Source organism: Diceros bicornis, chromosome 7 (genome assembly GCF_020826845.1).
Source record: "Diceros bicornis minor isolate mBicDic1 chromosome 7, mDicBic1.mat.cur, whole genome shotgun sequence".
NCBI classification, from domain to species: domain Eukaryota; kingdom Metazoa; phylum Chordata; class Mammalia; order Perissodactyla; family Rhinocerotidae; genus Diceros; species Diceros bicornis.
The window spans coordinates 75,776,567-75,795,406 of record NC_080746.1 but is presented as its reverse complement, the minus strand read 5'-3'; the positions used below and the strand labels follow the sequence as shown (position 1 = coordinate 75,795,406).

Genomic DNA, 18,840 nt, shown 5'->3' with positions numbered 1-18,840 from the left:
CGACCCAGTAGGCCTGGGGAAGGGTCGAGAATTTCTAACAAGTTCCCAGGTGATGCTAGTGCTCTGGACCCAGGGCCCGTTTTGAGAAGCTTTGCCCTAAGGAATGTTTAAAAATCCTGAGTCAGGCCGTACCCAGGTCATTTAAAACAGAGTCTCCAGGTGTGAGGCTCCAACAGCTTTTAAAGTTCCCCAGGTAAACCCTGTGAGCAGCCAAGACTGAGCAAGTTGGCCTTTGATTGGAAGTTCAATTATTCCCTCTTTAGTTTGTGAGAGAAATGAGTGTGTTTCTTTTCTGCCTCTACTCTCTTTTACTCTTTTCCCGACATTGACCACCCACATTTTATTAAAATTCTCCACTCTTGAAGCTTCAGTGCCACCTGACTCTCCTGGTCTCTGACCCCTTCAGTCACTTCTCTCTCACTTTCATTGGCGTTTTTCTTTCTTGAGTGTGGACTCCTTCTAAGGTGTAGACCCAGATCCCTTGTCCTCTTTATATTCATTTTCTTAGGGAGCTTGTCCACTCTTTACATCTTTAAGTTGCAAATCTTTTTTTGTTTTTTTTTGTGTGTGTGTGAGGAAGATCAACCCTGAGCTAACATCCATGCCAAACCTCCTCTCTTTTTGCTGAGGAAGACTGGCCTTGGGCTAACATCTGTGCCTGTCTTCCTCCACTTTATATGGGGCGCCACCACAGCATGGCCTGACAAGCGGTGCATTGGTGTGCGCCTGGGATCCGAACCCCGGGCCGCCAGCAGCGGAGCGCCGCACTTAACCACTACGCCCTGGGGCCGGCCCCTAAGTTGCAGATCTTTGCGTGTGGGATCAAAGCTCTGACCTCCCTTCTCATTTCTGGTGCTGCATCTCCAACTTGCTTCAGGCATCTTCTGTTTGCATGCTGCATTTTCCACTTCAAAATTCCACATGTCCTAACTCAGTGGTTATCACACTTTCTGATCATAAAAATCACATGGTCTGCTTGGTAAGGAGTAGCTTCCCAGGCCCTCCCCTGAAGATTCGATTCCATAGATCTGAGATGGGACTCAGAAATCTGTACTTTTAACATGCTCCCTGAGTGATTCTGTGTTCCAGCAAGTTTGGGAACACTGTGTTAGCTGAATTTTATTGTATTCTTTTCTATGATTTCTTTTCCAATTTTCCTGTCAGTGGGACCGTTGCCTCCTGTGTCTGGAGAAATGAAGCAACTTGAAACCTAAGAGTCATGTTCAGCTGCTTTCTCTGTTTGCCTCCCATCAAATTATTTTGCTTTCACCTTGAGTCTTTCTCAGCTTCATCCCTTTCCATGCCTGCCATCACCACCCTCATCTTCCTGCACCTTGATACCTGAGATGCAGTGTGGCATAGTGGTTTAGTACTCAGGCTCTGGAGCTCTGCTGTTTCCTAGTTGGAAATCCTGGGCACGTTGCTTAACTTTTCTGTGCCACAGTTTCCTCATCTGAAAAATGGGGATAATAATAGTACGTACCTCACGAGTTATCACATGAAATGACAATGGAAAGTGCTTAGAGTAGTGCCTGGGCAAAGCAGGTGCTAAATAAACGTTAGCTGTTATTACTGAAGTTATTAACTTGCTTTAAAGTTTTTTCACTGTCTTGCATTATGCATTTTGCTGCCAGAATAATCATCCGTGTTGTCCCCTTCTCCTTGAGAACCTTCATGGCTCCTGATAACCTCCTAGGTTATGTCTAAGCTCTTCACCATGGCATTCGGGCCCTTAGTGCTGGTCCTTTTCCCTGCCATGTTTATCTCATGCTGTTCCCCCACCATGTGCTCAGCCCAGCTGCTTTCTTTACTGGCCCCTGTGTCAGCCATGTACATCATTCTCTTCCCGCCTCTGCCGACACTTGCCCCCTTGTTTGAGTGTCTGTCTTCTTGTTTGCACGTCTAAATCCTACCAACCATTTAAGATTCAGTTCACCCATAAGATTTCTTCTTCCGTAACTCCTGCCAGTGTTTGATCTTTCTCTTTCTTGTGTCTTTCATTCCTTCTCAAATCCTGTAAACTTGTCATGGGTAGGGTGCAGGCAGTGTACTTCTATATTAGTTTTATATGCTGCCTACCCTTCTCTTCTCCCCCGAAACTTGGCTCAGTGGAAGGTTGTTTTTTTTTTTGGTGAGGAAGATCGGCCCTGAGCTAACATCTGCCAATCCTCCTCTTTTTGCTGAGGAAGACTGGCTCTGGGCTAACATCTGTGCCCATCTTCCTCCACTTTATATGGGATGCCACCACAGCATGGCTTGCCAAGCAGTGCGTCAGTGCGCGCCCGGGATTGGAACTGGCGAACCCTGGGCCGCCGCAGCGGAGCGCGCGCACCCAACTGCTTGCGCCACCGGGCTGGCCCCTGGAAGGTTTTTTTTTAAGTTATTTATTTTGTATATATGTCTTTCACCTCAGAGCCATTATGACCTGTGAAATTTGATTTGGCAGGAAATCTGTGTGGGAATTTTAGGTAATATGGCCTGTTTCCAGGAGATATGTGTGTCTATCAGCAGTGATAAAAATCTTGGGTAAGTTTTACTACATAATAATTATGTTTTTTAAAGATAGATTCATATTTCATATCCCTAAGAAAATCCTAACACATAGGAGAGATAGGAAAATATTATGAAATGTAGTACTTCCTTTCTCCTGATGAACACTCTCTCCAGGAACTTCATTGTGTGTTGAGGGTAGCTAAGGGCTTCCGCTCTATTTATGGGCATGATTCAGGATTTAGACCTGTTTTCTTTATCAGTAGCAAAGGGACCTAAATCATCAGCAGGTAGTAAGCTGGGTAAGATAAGTGGGCAAAGCTGGAGATGGGGGTACCTGACCAGAGTCCAAAACAGTTTAGGCTCAGAGAATCCAAGGGCTCAGAGAGCTAGAATCGGGAGAAACTAGACTTACAGGCCAGGGTCATCCTGAGAAGTCTGACTTAGATCAGGGGGTGAGACTTGCCAACAGACTGGAAGGTACAGGGTTGCCTCTGGGATTCAAAGGCTTTTGTACTTCTGCTTGGAGGCTGATTCTCTTCTACGTGCAAGAAAGTGTTAGGCAGAGGGTTTTTTTAATGGTGGAAACCCTGGTAGTTACTTTAAGAGGTCTGAGAACACCCTTGAATTATATGCTAAATGTTCTGAGTGTATTCATTTTGTGGAAGGAGGGTTCATGGCTGTTAACCAGAATCTCGAAGAAATTTGTGCCCATAATAGGTTAAGAAAAGTGTTTTGGGTGGTTATTGTCAGCTAGGGCTGTGAGGGTTTATCACAGGATTCAAGTGCCTGGGTCTCTAAAATAGAGATGATTACCTTTTCTAGGTGTGGAGGGACTTTAAGATCCTAGTTTAAGGTATTTATTCCTCAGTAATTTACAATCATTCATGGAGTAAATGACTCAGGATTATGTTTGGTCTCTAGTGGTCCCTATCAAAAAATCTGAGAATGAGTAATGTTAACAGCTTTTGTAAATTCAATTAAATGCTTAGCTTAGGGGGCCGGCCCGTGGCTTAGCAGTTAAGTTGTGTGCTCTGCTACTGGCTGCCCGGGTTCAGATCGCGGGCACGCACCGACGCACCGCTTGTCCGGCCATGCTGAGGCCGCATCCCACATACAGCAACTAGGGGGATGTGCAACTGTGACGTACAACTATCTACTGAGGCTTTGGGGAGAAAAGAGGAAAAAAAAAAAAGAGGAGGATTGGCAATAGATGTTAGCTCAGGGCCGGTCTTCCTCAGCAAAAAGAGGAGGATTGGCATGGATGTTAGTGCAGGGCTGATCTTCCTCACAAAAAATAAATAAATGCTTAGCTTAAATTTAATGTGGAACAGTTTACATTGTTGATAGGACATAAATTTGTTCAACCACATTGGAACAGTTGGGCATTATCTAGTCAACTTGGCAGATATGCATATGCTGTGCCCAGGTGATGCCACTCATAGGTATCTGGTCAGAGAAACTGCACACCTGCATCAGTATATTCAGACAAAAAGTGTTACGGGAGCCTTGCTTGAAATAGCCCCAAACTGGAATCAACCCAAATGTCCATCAGTAGTAGGCTGGAAAAATAAATTGTGTTATAGTCATACAACAGAATGTTCTGCAGCAGTGAGTCAAAGAACACTAGCTACAAGAACAACGTGGGTAGATCTTAAAGACGTGGTGTTGAGCAAAAGAACTTAGACTCAAAAGAATACATAAAATATAATTTCTTTCATATAATGTTCAAAGCCAGAATATATAGAATAATAAAACTATAGAATAAAGCAAAGAAATGATTGCTGGGAAAGTCAGGATAGTAGTCATTTCTAAGTGGGAAAGAGAATTGTGATTTGGAAGGGACATATGTGCTATGGAGGTGCAGCACTGCTCTGTTTCTTGGAAACATAAATGTTTGCTTTATAATTATTCATTAAGTATAGATTTGTATCTTATAAGCTTTTCTGTATATATGCTGTATTTTACAATGAAAATGTTGACAAAATTAAATGAAAACTGTACCTTGGTATTTGAAATGAGAGCAGTAAGGCATATTGGGTTACCTTTTTTGTCTTCATAGACAGGTATTATTGCACTGTTTGTATGATTCAGACCCTCCTACTCTGCTGGAAACAAGCAGGTATGCTTCCTCTTTTTATGGATTCTGTATACTCACTCATAAGAGATTCTAGGACAGTAGAGATAAGTCTTCATTCTTGAATTTCCTATGCTGTTTTTGAAATACAAATAGTAAGCTCACATTTATCATGCAGGTTGTTGCTTACTTGCCTTTCCCAGATGGAAGTGGCCAGTGTCTGGGTTGAGAGAATTCGAGAACATCCAGCTATTTATGATAGCATTTGCTTCATTATGTCAAGTTCAACAAATGGTAAGTCACCATGAATCTAGGAAAAATTTTTTTGGTTATATTTAATTGTTAGGAAACTGTGTAATTATTTCTGAAGGTCCCTTAAAAAAAGTGTGAAGTGAGAACATATTTCAATTCAGGATCTAAAATTGCTTCTTAAACTCCTGTTTAAAAATCCCCCATTTAAGGGCTGAACTCTCCAATCAAAAGACACAGAGTGGTGAGATGGATTAAAAAATAAGACCCAACAATTTGCTGCCTCCAGGAAACACATCTCAGCTCTAAAGACAAACACAGGCTCAGAGTGAAAGGATAGAAGACAATACTCCAAGCTAATGGCAAACAAAAGAAAGCAGCTATTGCCATGCTTATATCAGACGAAGTTGACTTCAAGATAAAACAGGGAATGAGGGGCGATATATAATGATAAAAGGGACACTCCACCAAGAAGACATATCACCTATAAATATATATGCACCCAACACAGGAGCACCAAAGTACATAAAGCAGCTATTAACAAACCTAAAAGGAGATATTAACAGTAACACAATAATAGTAGGGGATCTTAACACCGCACTTACATCAATGGATAGATCATCCAGACAGAAAGTCAATAAGGAAATAGTGGACTTAAATGAAAAACTAGACTAGATGGACTTAACAGATATATAGAGAGCACTCCATTCAGACATAGCAGATTACACATTCTTCTCAAGCACGCATGGAACATTCTCAAGGATAGACCATGTGTTGGGAAACAAGGCAAGCCTCTATAAATTTAAGAAGATTGAAATCATAACAAGCATCTTTTCTGACCATAGTGCCATGAAGTTAGAAATCAACTACCAGGAAAAAAGCAGGAAAGTGACAAAGGTGTGGAGACTAAACAACATGCTGCTGAACAACCAATGGATCATTAGAGAAATTAAAGGAGAAATCAGACATATCTGGAAACAAATGAAAATGAAAATACACCGTACCAACTCATACGGGGTGCAGCAAAAGCTGTCCTGAGAGGGAAACTTATAGCAAAACAGGGCCACCTTAACAAACAAGAAAAAGTGCAGATAAGCAACCCAAAACTACGCCTAACAGAAGTAGAAAAAGAAGAACAAACAAAGCCCAAAGTCAGCAGGAGTGAAATAATAAAAAGTAGAGCAGAAATAAATGAAATTGAAACCAAAAACCAGTAGAAAGTATCAATGAAACAAAGAGCTGGTTGTTTGAGAAGATAAACAAAACAGAGGAACTCTTAGCCAGACTCACCAAGAAAAAAAGAGAAGGCTCCAATAAATAAAATTAGAAATGCAAAAGGAGAAATTACAATAGATACCACAGAAATACGAAGGATTATAAGAGAATATTATGAAAAACTATATGCCAACAAATTGGACAATCTAGGAGAAATAGATAAATTCTTAGACTCATACAACCTCCCAAACTGAATCAAGAAGAAATAGAGAATCTGAATAGACCAATCACAAGTAAAGAGATTGAAACAGTAATCGAAAACCTCCCCAAAAATAAAAGTCCAGGAGCAGATGGCTTCTCTGGAGAATTTTACCAAACATTCAAAGAAGATTTAATACCTATCTCTCTCAAACTATTCCAAAAAAGTAGAGGAAGTTGGAACACTTCTTAACACATTCTACAAGTCCAACCCTGATACCAAAGCCAGAAAAGGACAGTACTAAGAAGGAAAATTACAGACCAATATCGCTGATGAACATAAATGCAAAAATCCTCAACAAAATATTGGCAAACGGAATATAGCAATACATTAAAAAGATCATACACCATGATCAATTGGGATTTATTCCAGGGATACAGAGGTGGTTCAGCATCCGCAAATCAATCAGTGTGATACACTACATTAACAAAATGAGGAATAAAAACCACATGATCATCTCAATAGATGCAGAGAAGGCATTCGACAAGAGCCAACATCGATTTATGATAAAAACTCGCGACAAAATGGGTATAGAAGGAAAGTACCTTAACATAGTAAAGGCCGTATATGACAAACCCACAGCCAATATAACACTCAATGGGGAAAAACTGAAAGCCATCCCTCTGAAAACAGGAACAAGACAAGGGTGCCCACTCTCGCCACTCTTGTTCAACACAGTACTGGAGGTTTTGGCCAGAGAAATTAGGCAAGAAAAAGAAATAAAAGGAATACAAATAGGCAGTGAAGAAGTGAAACTCTCACTGTTTGCAGATGACATGATCTTATATGTAGAAAACCCTAAGGAATCCATTGGAAAACTTAGAAATGAAACAACTACAGCAAAGTTGCAGAGTACAGAATCAACTTAGAAATATCAGTTGCATTTCTCTATGCCAATAATGAACTAACAGAGAACTCAAGAAGACAGTCTCGTTTACAATCGCAACAATAAGAATAAAATATCTAGGAATAAACTTAACCAAGGAGGTGAAAGACCTATAAATGACAACTGTAAGACGTTATTGAGTGATATCAGTGATGACATAAAGAAATGAAAAAATATTCCATGCATGTGGATTAGAAGAATAAACGTAGTTTAAATGTCCATACTACCTAAAGCAATCTACAGATTCATTGCAATCCCAATCAGAATCCCAATGACATTCTTCACGGAAATAGAACAAAGAATACTAAAATTAATAGGGGGCAACAAAAGACCCAGAATAGCTAAAGTAGTCCTGAGGAAAAAGAACAAAGCTGGAGGCATCATAATCCCTGACTTCAAAATATACTACAAAGCAATAATGATCAAAACAACATGATACTGGTACAAAACAGACACACAGATCAATGGAACAGAATTGAAAGCCCAGAAATAAAACCTCACATCTACGGGCAGCTAATCTTCGACAAAGGAGCCAAGAACATACGATGGAGAAAGGAAGTCACTTCAATAAATGGTGCTGGGAAAACTGGGCAGCCGCTTGCAAAAGAATGAAAGTAGACCATCTGCTTTCGCCATACACGAAAATTAACTCAAAGTGGATCAAAGACCTGAAGGTGAGACCTGAAACTATAAAACTCCTGGAAGAAAATATAGGCAGTACACTATTGGTCAACAGTCATAAAGGGATCTTTTCAAATTCCATGTCTACTCACACAAGGGAAACAAAAGGAAAACAAGTGAGACTTCATCAGATTAAAGAGCTTCTATAAGGCAAATGAAACCAAGATCAAAATGAATAGGCAACCCACCAGGTGGGAAAAAATTTTTGCAAACCACATATCCGACAAGGGATTAATCTCCATAATATATAAAGAACTCACACAGCTGAACAACAAAAAAACAACCTGATCAAAAAATGTGCAGAGGAAATGAACAGACACTTCTCCAAAGAAGATATACAGATGGCCATTAGGCACATGAAAAGATGTTCAGCATCACTAATCGTCAGGGAAATGCAAATCAAAACGACACTAAGATATCACTGTACCCCCGTTAGGATGGCTGTAATCACCAAGACAAAAAACAACTAATGCTGGAGAGGCTGTGGAGAAACGGGAACCCTATTTCACTGCTGGTGGGAATGCAAACTGGCACAGCCTCTATGGAAAACAGTATGGAGATGCCTCAAAAAATTAAAAATAGACATACCTTATGATCCAGCTATCCCACTACTGGGTGTCTACCCAACGAACCTGAAATCAACAATCCAAAGAGGCTTATGCACCCCTATGTTCATTGCAGCATTATTCACCATAGCCAAGACATGGAAGCAACCCAAGTGTCCCTTGGCTGATGTGTGGATGAAGATGTGGTATATATATACAATGGAATACTGCACAGCCATAAAAAAAGACAAAATTGTCCTATTTGCAACAACATGGATGGACCTGGAGGGTATCATGTTAAATGAAATAAGCCAGAAAGAGAAAGACAAACACCGCATGGTTTCACTCATAAGTGGAAGATAAACTAACACACGGACAGAGAGAACTGTATGGTGGTTACCAGGGGCAAGGGGGGTTGGGGGGTGGCCACAAAGGGTGAAGGAAGAGGGCCAGTCCCGTGGCCTAGTGGTTAAGTTCGGCGCGCTCCACTTCAGCAGCAATGGTTCTGTTCCCAGGTGTGAACCTAGACCCCTGGTCGGTGGCTATGCTGTGGTGGCGGCCCACGTACAAAATAGAGGAAGATTGGCACAGATGTTAGCTCAGAGTGAATCTTCCTCAAGCTAAAAGAGGAGGATTGACAACAGATGTTAGCTCAGGACGAATCTTCCTCAGCAAAAAAAAAAAAAAAAAAAAAACAAAATGAAGGAAGAAGCAAATTTAAACAAAGGAGGTAAATAAATTGCCCCTGGAATAGGTAATGCTTTGGTAAGATTTGGCTTTCTTAGATAGCTTTCAGAATTTTGATTATTGCTTTTAAAATTTTGTGTCTCATTTCAATATCTGTTTTATTCTCTACAGTTGACTTGCTGGTGAAGGTGGGGGAGGTTGTGGACAAGCTTTTTGATTTGGATGAGAAGCTAATGCTGGAGTGGATTAGAAATGGGGCTGTTCAGTCTCTGGATCAACCCCAGGAAGATTCCGAAGAGCAGCCAGTGTTTAGAATTGTGCCCTGTGTACTTGAAGCTGCCAAACAAGTACGGTATGCGAGTTCTTTGGTGCAAAGTGTTCTGGGAAAATCCAGTTGCTAGAAATATCCTTGGATGTAAGTTTTCATTTCCTTTTGACAGGATGAATAGCACACAGCTCCTTGCTCTTTGCAAGAATCATAATGGTTACAAAGTGCCTATTATAATGTGACTTAGCTATAGGCTGTTGTTCAGCATTAATTATGGTTACTGTCTTGAAATCTGCAGTTTTGTGTAATTTAAATCAATAGAAAATATTTTCTTGTGCTTTATGTTCCGTTGAACGTCTAACAACTTCTTCAATTAGAATGTCAGACACATTTGTTTTCTTGTTCCTTGTGTATAAATGCCGGTCTTGGGTAAGTGACTGACTTTTGGGCTCTGATGTCTTGCCAAGAGTGATGACTAGGTCTTGTAGGTCATTGGAACTGTTTATTTCTAGTCACTAGACAATTAATTTATGAATTGATCTGCTTAATGGTCAGTTGTGCGTTCTTAGCGCTTAACAACCCACCGTAAAGCCTTTTAATTTTATGTCCTTTATCCAAGTGAGGATTAAACTCATCCTCTTTCCCCCAAACCTGCTTCTTCAGTATTGCCAATCTCAGTGAATGATGCAGTCATTATCCCATTTGGATAATATGGAAGAAATATGGAAGCCTTTACTGACTTTTCCCCATCTCACTGCTGCCCGTGGCCAGTGAACATCAAGCCTTGTTCCTGACTTTGTTCCTGGGATCCCATCCGTGCCATCACCAGGCCACTGTCTCTCAGCTCAACAGCTGCAACGTTATCTCACCTGCGTTCCCTGCCTCAAGGCGTCCTTCTTCCAAGCCTCGACTCTAGAGCCCTCTTTCCAAAGCACACACGCATCACCTCACTGTCATGCTTCAGACTTTTCAGTTGCCTTCCTGAGGATGAGGTCCAGATTTTTTTAAAATGTGGCTTATAAGGCCCTGCACAGGCCTCTGCTTCCTTATTCCTTGTGCTCTGTTTCAACCATATGAAATTTCTTTCATTTCTTCAACTGAACCAAGCTCTCTTGCCTCCAGGCCTTTGCATACTATGTCTCCTCTACTCCACACATTTCTTTGCTGCTTCAGGTTTCTGTGTAAACATCATTTCTCTTAGGACACCCTTCCTGACTCGCCAAACTAAATTAAGTCTGCTTGCTCTGTGGTCCTCTAGCACCTTGGACTTCCTCTAGTGTTACTCTCATATCGCTTCATTGTAATCACCCCTTTAATTATCCTCTTTCCTTTTAGACTATAAACTTCATGAAGGTAGGGACAGTGTCTTGTACATCTGTTTTCCCAGCCCCTGTTATAGTGCCTGAAAGCAGTAGGTACTTAAATATTTGCTGAGCCATCTTTTTAATTGTTCACTATCTTTTCACTTAATTGTTTGGTTGAAGAACTAAGACTGTGAGTTTCTAGGAATCCAAACTGTTGATCACAAAAATTATACTTATATGGTTTTAGTATTCTCAGCTAGGGAGCCAAGATAATGCTATGAAGTTTTAGGAACATCGTTATTGTCAATGCTTGGTGCACTGGGCCTGTCATTCATTTTATAAGTCTTAGCGTTTTTTGTTCTGATTATTCAAGTAAACCAGAATGATGGAGTACCACCTAGCAGGTTTCTGCATTGTTGCTTTTGTGGGACAGGGCCAAGAAGAATTCTTACCTCTTGTCCTGTGTGTTGATTATATTCCATAATATTTGTTTGTTTGACTGATTCCCCTATTAGAATGTAAGCTCCAGTGAGCACAGCAACTTTGTCCTGTTCCCTGTTTTATCCTCAGCACTTAGGGCAGTGACTAGTAGAGTGATAAATATTTGTTGAATGAATGAATGATTGCAGTCCCATAGACAGTAAAGTTGCTGAGTCAGTGCTTTTGCTTTTTGTATTTAGTTCTGAAAATCCAGAAGGGCTCGATGTTTACATGCATATCTTACAGCTGCTTACCACAGTGGATGATGGAATTCAAGCAATCGGTAAGCTGTTTTATGGGGAAGCAGTATGCTTACTCATTTAATTGTTTTCTGTTTTTAAATTACTGCTTTTCTTTATCATCTTTAAGTACAGTGTCCTGATACTGGAAAAGACACTTGGAATTTGCTTTTTGACCTGGTCTGCCATGAATTCTGCCAGTCTGATGATCCCCCCATCATACTTCAAGAACAGAAAACAGTGCTAGCCTCTATTTTTTCGGTGTTGTCTGCCATCTATGCTTCACAGGCTGAACAGGAGTATCTAAAGATAGAAAAAGGCAAGTATCATTTAGTTCTCTGAGTTAAGTTCTAGTCTATCAGATTTTAAAGCCGAGGCTTGTGTTTGCTGTTTATTTGGTTTCTTTCTCCCATTCTTTTTTTTTTCTCTCTTTTGTGCTTTTATTCCCCTGATTACAAAAATATTACATACTCAATACAAAAAAATTTGTAAAATTTATCAAAGGAAACATAATGCTTGTAATCCCTCCATCCAGAGATAATTACTACATATTCACATGCATATATATTTTTAAGTCCTGCTTTTTAGGCAACTTTTTTCATTTAGAAGTATAAAAGGAATATTTTCCTATGTAAACAAATGCTCTTTTACAGAATGAACTTAATGACTAATATTAAATCCATGACCCATCTAGAATTTTTTCTGGTGTTACATGTGAGTTATGGTTTGAACTTTTTCCAGATGGCTCCCCAGTTGTCTGTGAATAAACCAGTTTATCCACACTAGTTTGAAATTTCATCATTACTGTTTTAAATTTCCCTGTGTATTTTGTTCACTTCCATTGCTCTATTCATGTGTCAGTAGCCATAGTGTTTTAATTATTAAAGCTTTATGTTTTAATGCTTAGTAGGGCTAGTCCCCTTCATTCTAATTTTTCAGAATGTTTTTGACTATTATTCTTATTTAACACTGAATTAGACTAAGTTACAAAAAACAGAAAATCTTCTTGATAGTTTTATTGGGATTATGTTAAGTTTCTAGAGTATCCAAGAACATATTGTGCTTTTCCATTTGTTCGTCTTATTTTGTATCCTCAATAATGTTCTATGATTTTCTTCATAGAGATCTTGCACATTTCTTATTAGATTTATTCCTAGATATTTTATCTTTTGTATTGCTGTTGTCTGTGATGTCTTTTCTTCCATTGATTATTGTTGTTGGAATATATGAAGGCCATTGTTTTCTCTATATTAATTTTGCATCTAGTAACCTTACTAAATTCTCTTACTGTTTTTAATAGTTGTTCCAGTGATGATCTTGGGCTTTATCTGATACTGCTTTGAGTTTGTTAGACATGTTTTATCGCTTTTCTACCTCTGATTTCTTTCTCTTATCTAGTGGGTCGCCTTGTACCTCTGATGTTAAATAATAATGATAGTAGAAAATGTCCTTACCTTGTTCCTGACTTCGTTGGGAATGATTCTAGAGTTTCACCATTAGTCATGATACTGTTTTGGGCTTAAGCTATTTATGTTTTACCATTTAAGGAGATGTTAATCTATTCTTATTTTATTAAAAAAGAGTTTTTAATAAAAAATGGATGTTGCATATCTTCAAGGGTCTTTTCTGCATTTATGGTAAATAAGTTATCTCATTGAGAAGGTGGCTTTAAGTACAGACTTAAGGGAAATAATGGAGTGAGTCCTGTGAATACTTGGGGAGGAAAGCGTTGCAGACAGAGGAAACAGCAGATGTCAAAGCCTGAACGAGAAGTGTACCTGGAATGTCTGAGGAAGAGTAGTGAGGCCCTGTGTGGGTGGGAAGGAGTCCACCCGGGAAAGAGAAATAGCACGTGGGCCAGAGAGGCGAGAGGGGCTGGAGAGTAGAGGGCCTGAGTCAGCCTTTACTCCAAATGAGATAGGGCACTGCAGAGGGTTTTAAGCAGAGGATGGACAGATAGGAGCTGGCATTAATAGGTCCCTCTGGCTGACGTGTTGATAAGAAACAGAGCGGGGCAAAGGTCCACCAGGGAGACTAGTTAGGAGGCTGTGTGAACTTGAGGCAAGGGATGATATAACATGGCTCAAGGTGGTACCAGTGGAGGCGGTGGAATAAGTAGTCAGATTCTGATCATTTTTAGGTAGTGCCAACAGGATCTGCTGACAGATAGGATGGGGAGGGTGAGAAGAGAAGAGTCAAGATATATCTGGCAGTTTTGTCCAAAAGACTTGCCATTTCCTGAGATGGGAAAGACTGATTTTTTTGTTTTCCTTTCTGTTTTATTGAGATATAATTGACATACAGCACTGTGTAAGTTTAAGGTATACAGCGTGGTGACTTGACATACATATGCTGGGAAATGATTACCACAGTAAGTTTAGTTCACGTCCATCACCTCACATAGTTACAGGAAAAATGTTTTTTCCCTTGTGTTGAGAACTTTTAGGAGGAAAGACTGGTTTAAATACATTTGAGGTGTCTTCTCGCTGTCCTATTGGAGGTGCTGAGTAGGCAGTTTGTAACCTGGCGCCGAGGAGGTGGCTTGAGCTGGAGTATAAATGTTGAGCTGTCAGTTGTCAGGCCGATGAGCTCTTCTGTGCCTTAGTGCTTTCTTTTGACTTGATTTGATGTGAAATGAAAGAAAAATTGATATCTTTTACAATTACTATGTCTCTTTCATGTTTTGTCATTTCTAGTTTGCTTAGTGAGTATTACATCACGTTATTTGGTGTATAGACATTCATTATAAATCGCCCATCTTTGTCTCTTTTCATACTTTTTTGTCCTGAATCCTGTATATCAGATACAAACATCACACCCCGTTTTCCTTTTCTTTGCATTTGCCACTGATACCTTTGCCTGTCCTTGTCTTTTCAACCTTCCTAAATACTCTGCTTTAGGCGTGTTGATTTCTTTTCAGTAGATAAGTTAAACTCATTTAAATTTATTGATATGGCAGTTATGTTTGCTCTAAATGCTATTATGGTATATTTTCCATTATGTATATTTACAGTTAAATAAACCAGCATATGGTTTCTTTGCTTTGTTTCTGTGTGGAGGTCTAACATTTAGGAAGGTGTGTATTTTTGGTCTAGTGGTTACCTTTATAATTATAACTGCTCCCAAAGTATAATTATAACTGCATGCCAACTTTTTTTTAATTCTTGAAATCTAGTAACTTAAGCAGTATATCTTAGTGTTGACAATTCCTTATCACCTTTTGCTGGTACTTTCAAACTATAAATTCAAGTCTTGAGGGTGGCATTCCTGAATTATATAAAATATTAAAAGAAATATTTGTTCTGTTCCATCGTTCTGCGTTTCTTCTTTGAGAGTTACAGTCTTACGTGGAATCTCCTTTCCATGCCTTTGTTTTGCTCTCCCTTCCCCCTCCACGCCCAGGCTGTGTTCTCAGCAGCACCTGCTCTACTTTGTGCTCCTGTCCATTTGTGTTTGTTTGTTTGCTGAGGAAGCTTCACTCTGAGCTAACATCTGTTGCCAGTCTTCCTCTTTTTGCTGAGGAAGATTAGCCCTGAGCTACCATCTGTGCCAGTCTTCCTCTGTTTTGTATGTGGGTCGCCGCCACAGCACGGCTTGATGAGTGGTGTAGGTCTGCGCCTGGGATCTGAACCAGTGAACCCAACCCACCAAAATGGAGTGCGCCAGACTTGAACATTACACCACGGGGCCGGCCCCGAGTGCTATTGGCCGTTATGCCTTCATTTCTGTGGTAGCTTTAATTTCTTCTTTTCACTTCTGCCTTGAGTTCTGCTGCTCAGGTTTCCTCTCCTGTTGTCATTCGTTTCTTAGTCTGAGCTCTCATATCTCTGCTTTCTGCTTGATTACATGTTGTTGTATTAAAACTCGTGGCCAAATATTATCTTAATAGTCATAAGCTTCATGTCAACTTCTTCTGATGAGTATTCTTCATCTGCCATTTGTTTTTCTTTCTTTTTTCTTTTAGTGTCTTTGTGTTGCTCCTGTGCTGGTTTCTTTGTGTGTACACATCTTTCAATGAATTGAGCTTTTCCTGGACTAGCTGTTGGCAGGAAGTTCATGTAGGAGAGCGGGTTAGGCTGCATTCTAGGCTAACGGGAGTTGGGTCTCTGAGTCTTCTGGCTCTTTTTCCCAGGCAAGAGGTGGCTTTCCCCTTGCCATGTACTTCCTGCAAGTATGGCTAGTCCATGGGATTCCTCGCTTGCCCCCTCATCCTCTGCTTCTTAGAACCCCAGGGAAGCACCAGCTGTTATCCTGCGCACTCCATTCCTGCTGTTGCGAACAAGGGGTTCTGGCCTTGCTCCTCAGAGTCTGTGCTTTACCTTAGAGAGAGGGACTTTTCGGGCCCTTTCTGAGATCGGCAGCCTGAGGCATCCTCTCATCACTTCTTCCCGTACCCCCTGTTGATTGACTTTCACACTGTTTCCACTTACCTTGTGTTGGAGGTTTCACCTGTCTCCTAATTTCTTCCAAACTGGAGTCTATTTTTTGTTGCTTGTTTTCTTTGTTTCTTGGTGGTGATTTCTGAAAGGAAAAGGGAAGAAGAGCTGACTTTGAGTCCCAATGCTGTTTCTAACCTCCTTGTATATATGAGCTTTCTGTTGAAAATCATTTGGACAGTTTTTATTTGAAATACTAGGAACAACACATCTTTCTTAATCTTATGTGACTCAGTGTTCTTTATCCTTCCCTGGCTCCCCGAAACTTTATGTATGATCTTTATGATTGCGCAAGGAAGTGTAAAGATGCTTCTTTAACCCTAAGCCACTAATTAACCCTCACCCCCTCTCCTGCCCTAAACCTTAAATGTTTTCCTGGTCTCTTTGCATAGATGCTTCTTATCCTTTAGTTGACAACTCAGTGTCACCTCTTCAGAGAGCCACCCCTGCCAGCTCCTTTATTATATTCCCCTTTAATTTCCTTCATAGAACTTACCAAAATCTGAAATGATCCATTTTATTCATAGCTTATTTGAGAGTATAAAAATGTAAGCCTCTTGAAGGCTGAGGCCTCAACCATCTTGTTTACCTCTGTATCTATAGGACCTAAAATAGGATGTCCAGAACCAGTAGGTGTTCAGTACTAACGAATGAATGAATGAAAAACCAAATTTAACTGGCTAATTCCGTGCCTGTTGATTTGTTTGTACACTAGATCTTTCTTTAATTGACAGCCTGATTCGTGTCTTACAAAATACGGAACAATGTCAGAAGAAACCAGAGAACTCAGCAGAGTCTCACACGGAGGAAACTAAAAAGTCTGATTTAACCCAAGATGATTTCCACTTGAAAATCTTAAAGGATATTTCATGTGAATTTCTTTCTAATATTTTTCAGGTATTAACAAAGGTAAGAAAGATGTATTGATGGTTTCTTCAGCAAAAGAAAGTATGAATTACTTAATGTGCCAAACTTTATGATTACTGTTATTTTTTTAAATATAAAAGTAGTATATTACATAAATTGAGGAAAATAGAGAAAGAAAAAGCGTATCACTGTAAGTTTATAATTAAGCCAGCGACTGATGTGGTTTGGTGTATTTATATATGTCTTTTTCATGTACTTATAACCCAGTATATACAAGTTTTATAGACTGCTCTTTTCACTTAACATTGTATTATGAACACTTTTCCTGACTCTAAATTCACTGAAAGACTTTTCACTGAGAGCCAGTTTGTTTAATACCCAATTTGCCCAAAAATCAGTTTTCAAAATTTACTGCACACTGGTTTTAAGGAATATTCTTCCTGAATATGTTCAGGATTATTAGTGTATTCTTCCTTTGAGCATACTTTCTATCCATATATTTGAGAAAAAAAATATATATTATTGATACAACTGTGAAGAATATGTTCATATTCATTGAATTTTTTCAAGAAGGATATTTTTTAAGACAAGTTTCTGTTATATCCTGGTGGGTTTTTTTTTGTTTTTTTGTTTTTTTTTTGTGAGGAAGATTAGCCCTGAGCTAACATCTGCTGCCAATCCTCCTCTTTTATTTTTTTCTTTTTTGCTGAGGAAGATTGTTCCTGGGCTAACATCCGTGCCCATCTTCTTCTATTTTATATGTGGGATGCCTGCCATAGCATGGCTTGATAAGCAGTGAGTAAGTCTCCACCCAGGATCCAAACCTGTGAACCCTGGGCCGCCAAAGCAGAGTGTGCAAACTCAACCACTACGCCACTGGGCTGGCCCCATCTGGTGATTTTTTTTTTTTTGGTGAATTGTCCTGCTTTCTTTTTCCAGATATGGAGTTGTTACCTTAGCATAGATTTTCAGAAGTTAGATTGTGGGGTTCAACATTATAAAAGTGAAGGTGACTGGAGCATAATGGCTACATATTGCCAGAATGTTTTTATTAACAGAGTATGTAAAATGTTAATTTTACTTGATCCTTATTATTGGGTGTTATAATTTTTATATCAAGTAAAGTTCAACAGGTGATAAATTGTGCCTTATTATGATTTACCTTTTTTATTAGTGAAGTTGAAAATCTGTCCATATATTTGTACATTTTATATTTTCTGCTTTATAAATTTATCTGTTTTCATTATTTGCATGAACTCCTTGTGTAATAATGTATCTTTTGCATATTCATTGCAAATATTTCTCCCATTGTTTGCTGTTGCTTTTGGTTTTTTTGAAGGGAGGGACATAGATGTTTATTTTTAGGTGACAGGAATATAGGGGGAAGGTGGGCTGAGAATAGACCAGGGATTTGTCATAAAAATTCTTCTGTGACATACTTAATGGAAGGTGGATTTAATCTTGAGGAAAGTGAAGAGCTACTAAAGATTTTTTTTTAAGCATCAAGTGATATGATCCGTTTAGACGAATTACTCCAAAAGTAATAGAGATGTTTAGAGAGTGTCGAGGCTGAAGGCCCAGAGACCAAGCAACAGACTCTTGTGGTTGGTAATATTCAAGAATAACCTGAAAAATAATGAGAGCCTAAATAGTGGAAGTGTGGATGGAGAGAGAGGTGGGATGAGAGAGATATAGAAGAGGAAAATTAAACACCTAGGGGGAGGAGTTGGCAGCAGAGGAGGAGGAAGAGACTCGGCTGTATCCCGAGTTTCTGGCTTGTGCAGCAGGACGGGTGGGTGGTGGTGCCCTTCGCTAAAATAAGGGCTGTAGTGGAGCACGTTTCTGGAGGAGCACGTTACGTTAGGAGGAATGATGCTGGGTTCAGTTTGGGACGTTTGAAATGCCCATAGGATCAGTAGGGAATTGTATATACTGATTTGTATCTATTTACCAGAGATAGCTTTAGAAATTTTCCTTTTTTGACATTATATCTTTTGTTTGTTTGTTTTAGGACACTGTGGCTCAGGGACTAAAGGAGGGCCAGTTAAGCAAACAGAAGTGTTCCTGTGCATTTCAAAACCTTCTTCCTTTCTATAGCCCTGTGGTGAGTATGAGTAAATGTGTAGGTAGTGAGTTTCAGAGGATTACTCAGTAAGA

At 39.7% G+C, this 18,840-nt stretch overlaps 1 protein-coding gene across 1 annotated transcript in view; it reads left to right on the top strand.

The window, feature by feature from the left end:
- Window positions 1-18,840, top strand: part of SAAL1 (serum amyloid A like 1) — a 33,875-nt gene that overhangs the window by 10,161 nt on the left and 4,874 nt on the right. The window contains exons 4-11 of the mRNA XM_058546089.1: window positions 2,447-2,526; window positions 4,553-4,612; window positions 4,746-4,861; window positions 9,261-9,441; window positions 11,342-11,424; window positions 11,511-11,705; window positions 16,529-16,725; window positions 18,695-18,787. Of these exons, the coding sequence (XP_058402072.1) occupies window positions 2,447-2,526; window positions 4,553-4,612; window positions 4,746-4,861; window positions 9,261-9,441; window positions 11,342-11,424; window positions 11,511-11,705; window positions 16,529-16,725; window positions 18,695-18,787 (1,005 nt within the window). The remainder of the gene's footprint in view (window positions 1-2,446; window positions 2,527-4,552; window positions 4,613-4,745; window positions 4,862-9,260; window positions 9,442-11,341; window positions 11,425-11,510; window positions 11,706-16,528; window positions 16,726-18,694; window positions 18,788-18,840) is intronic.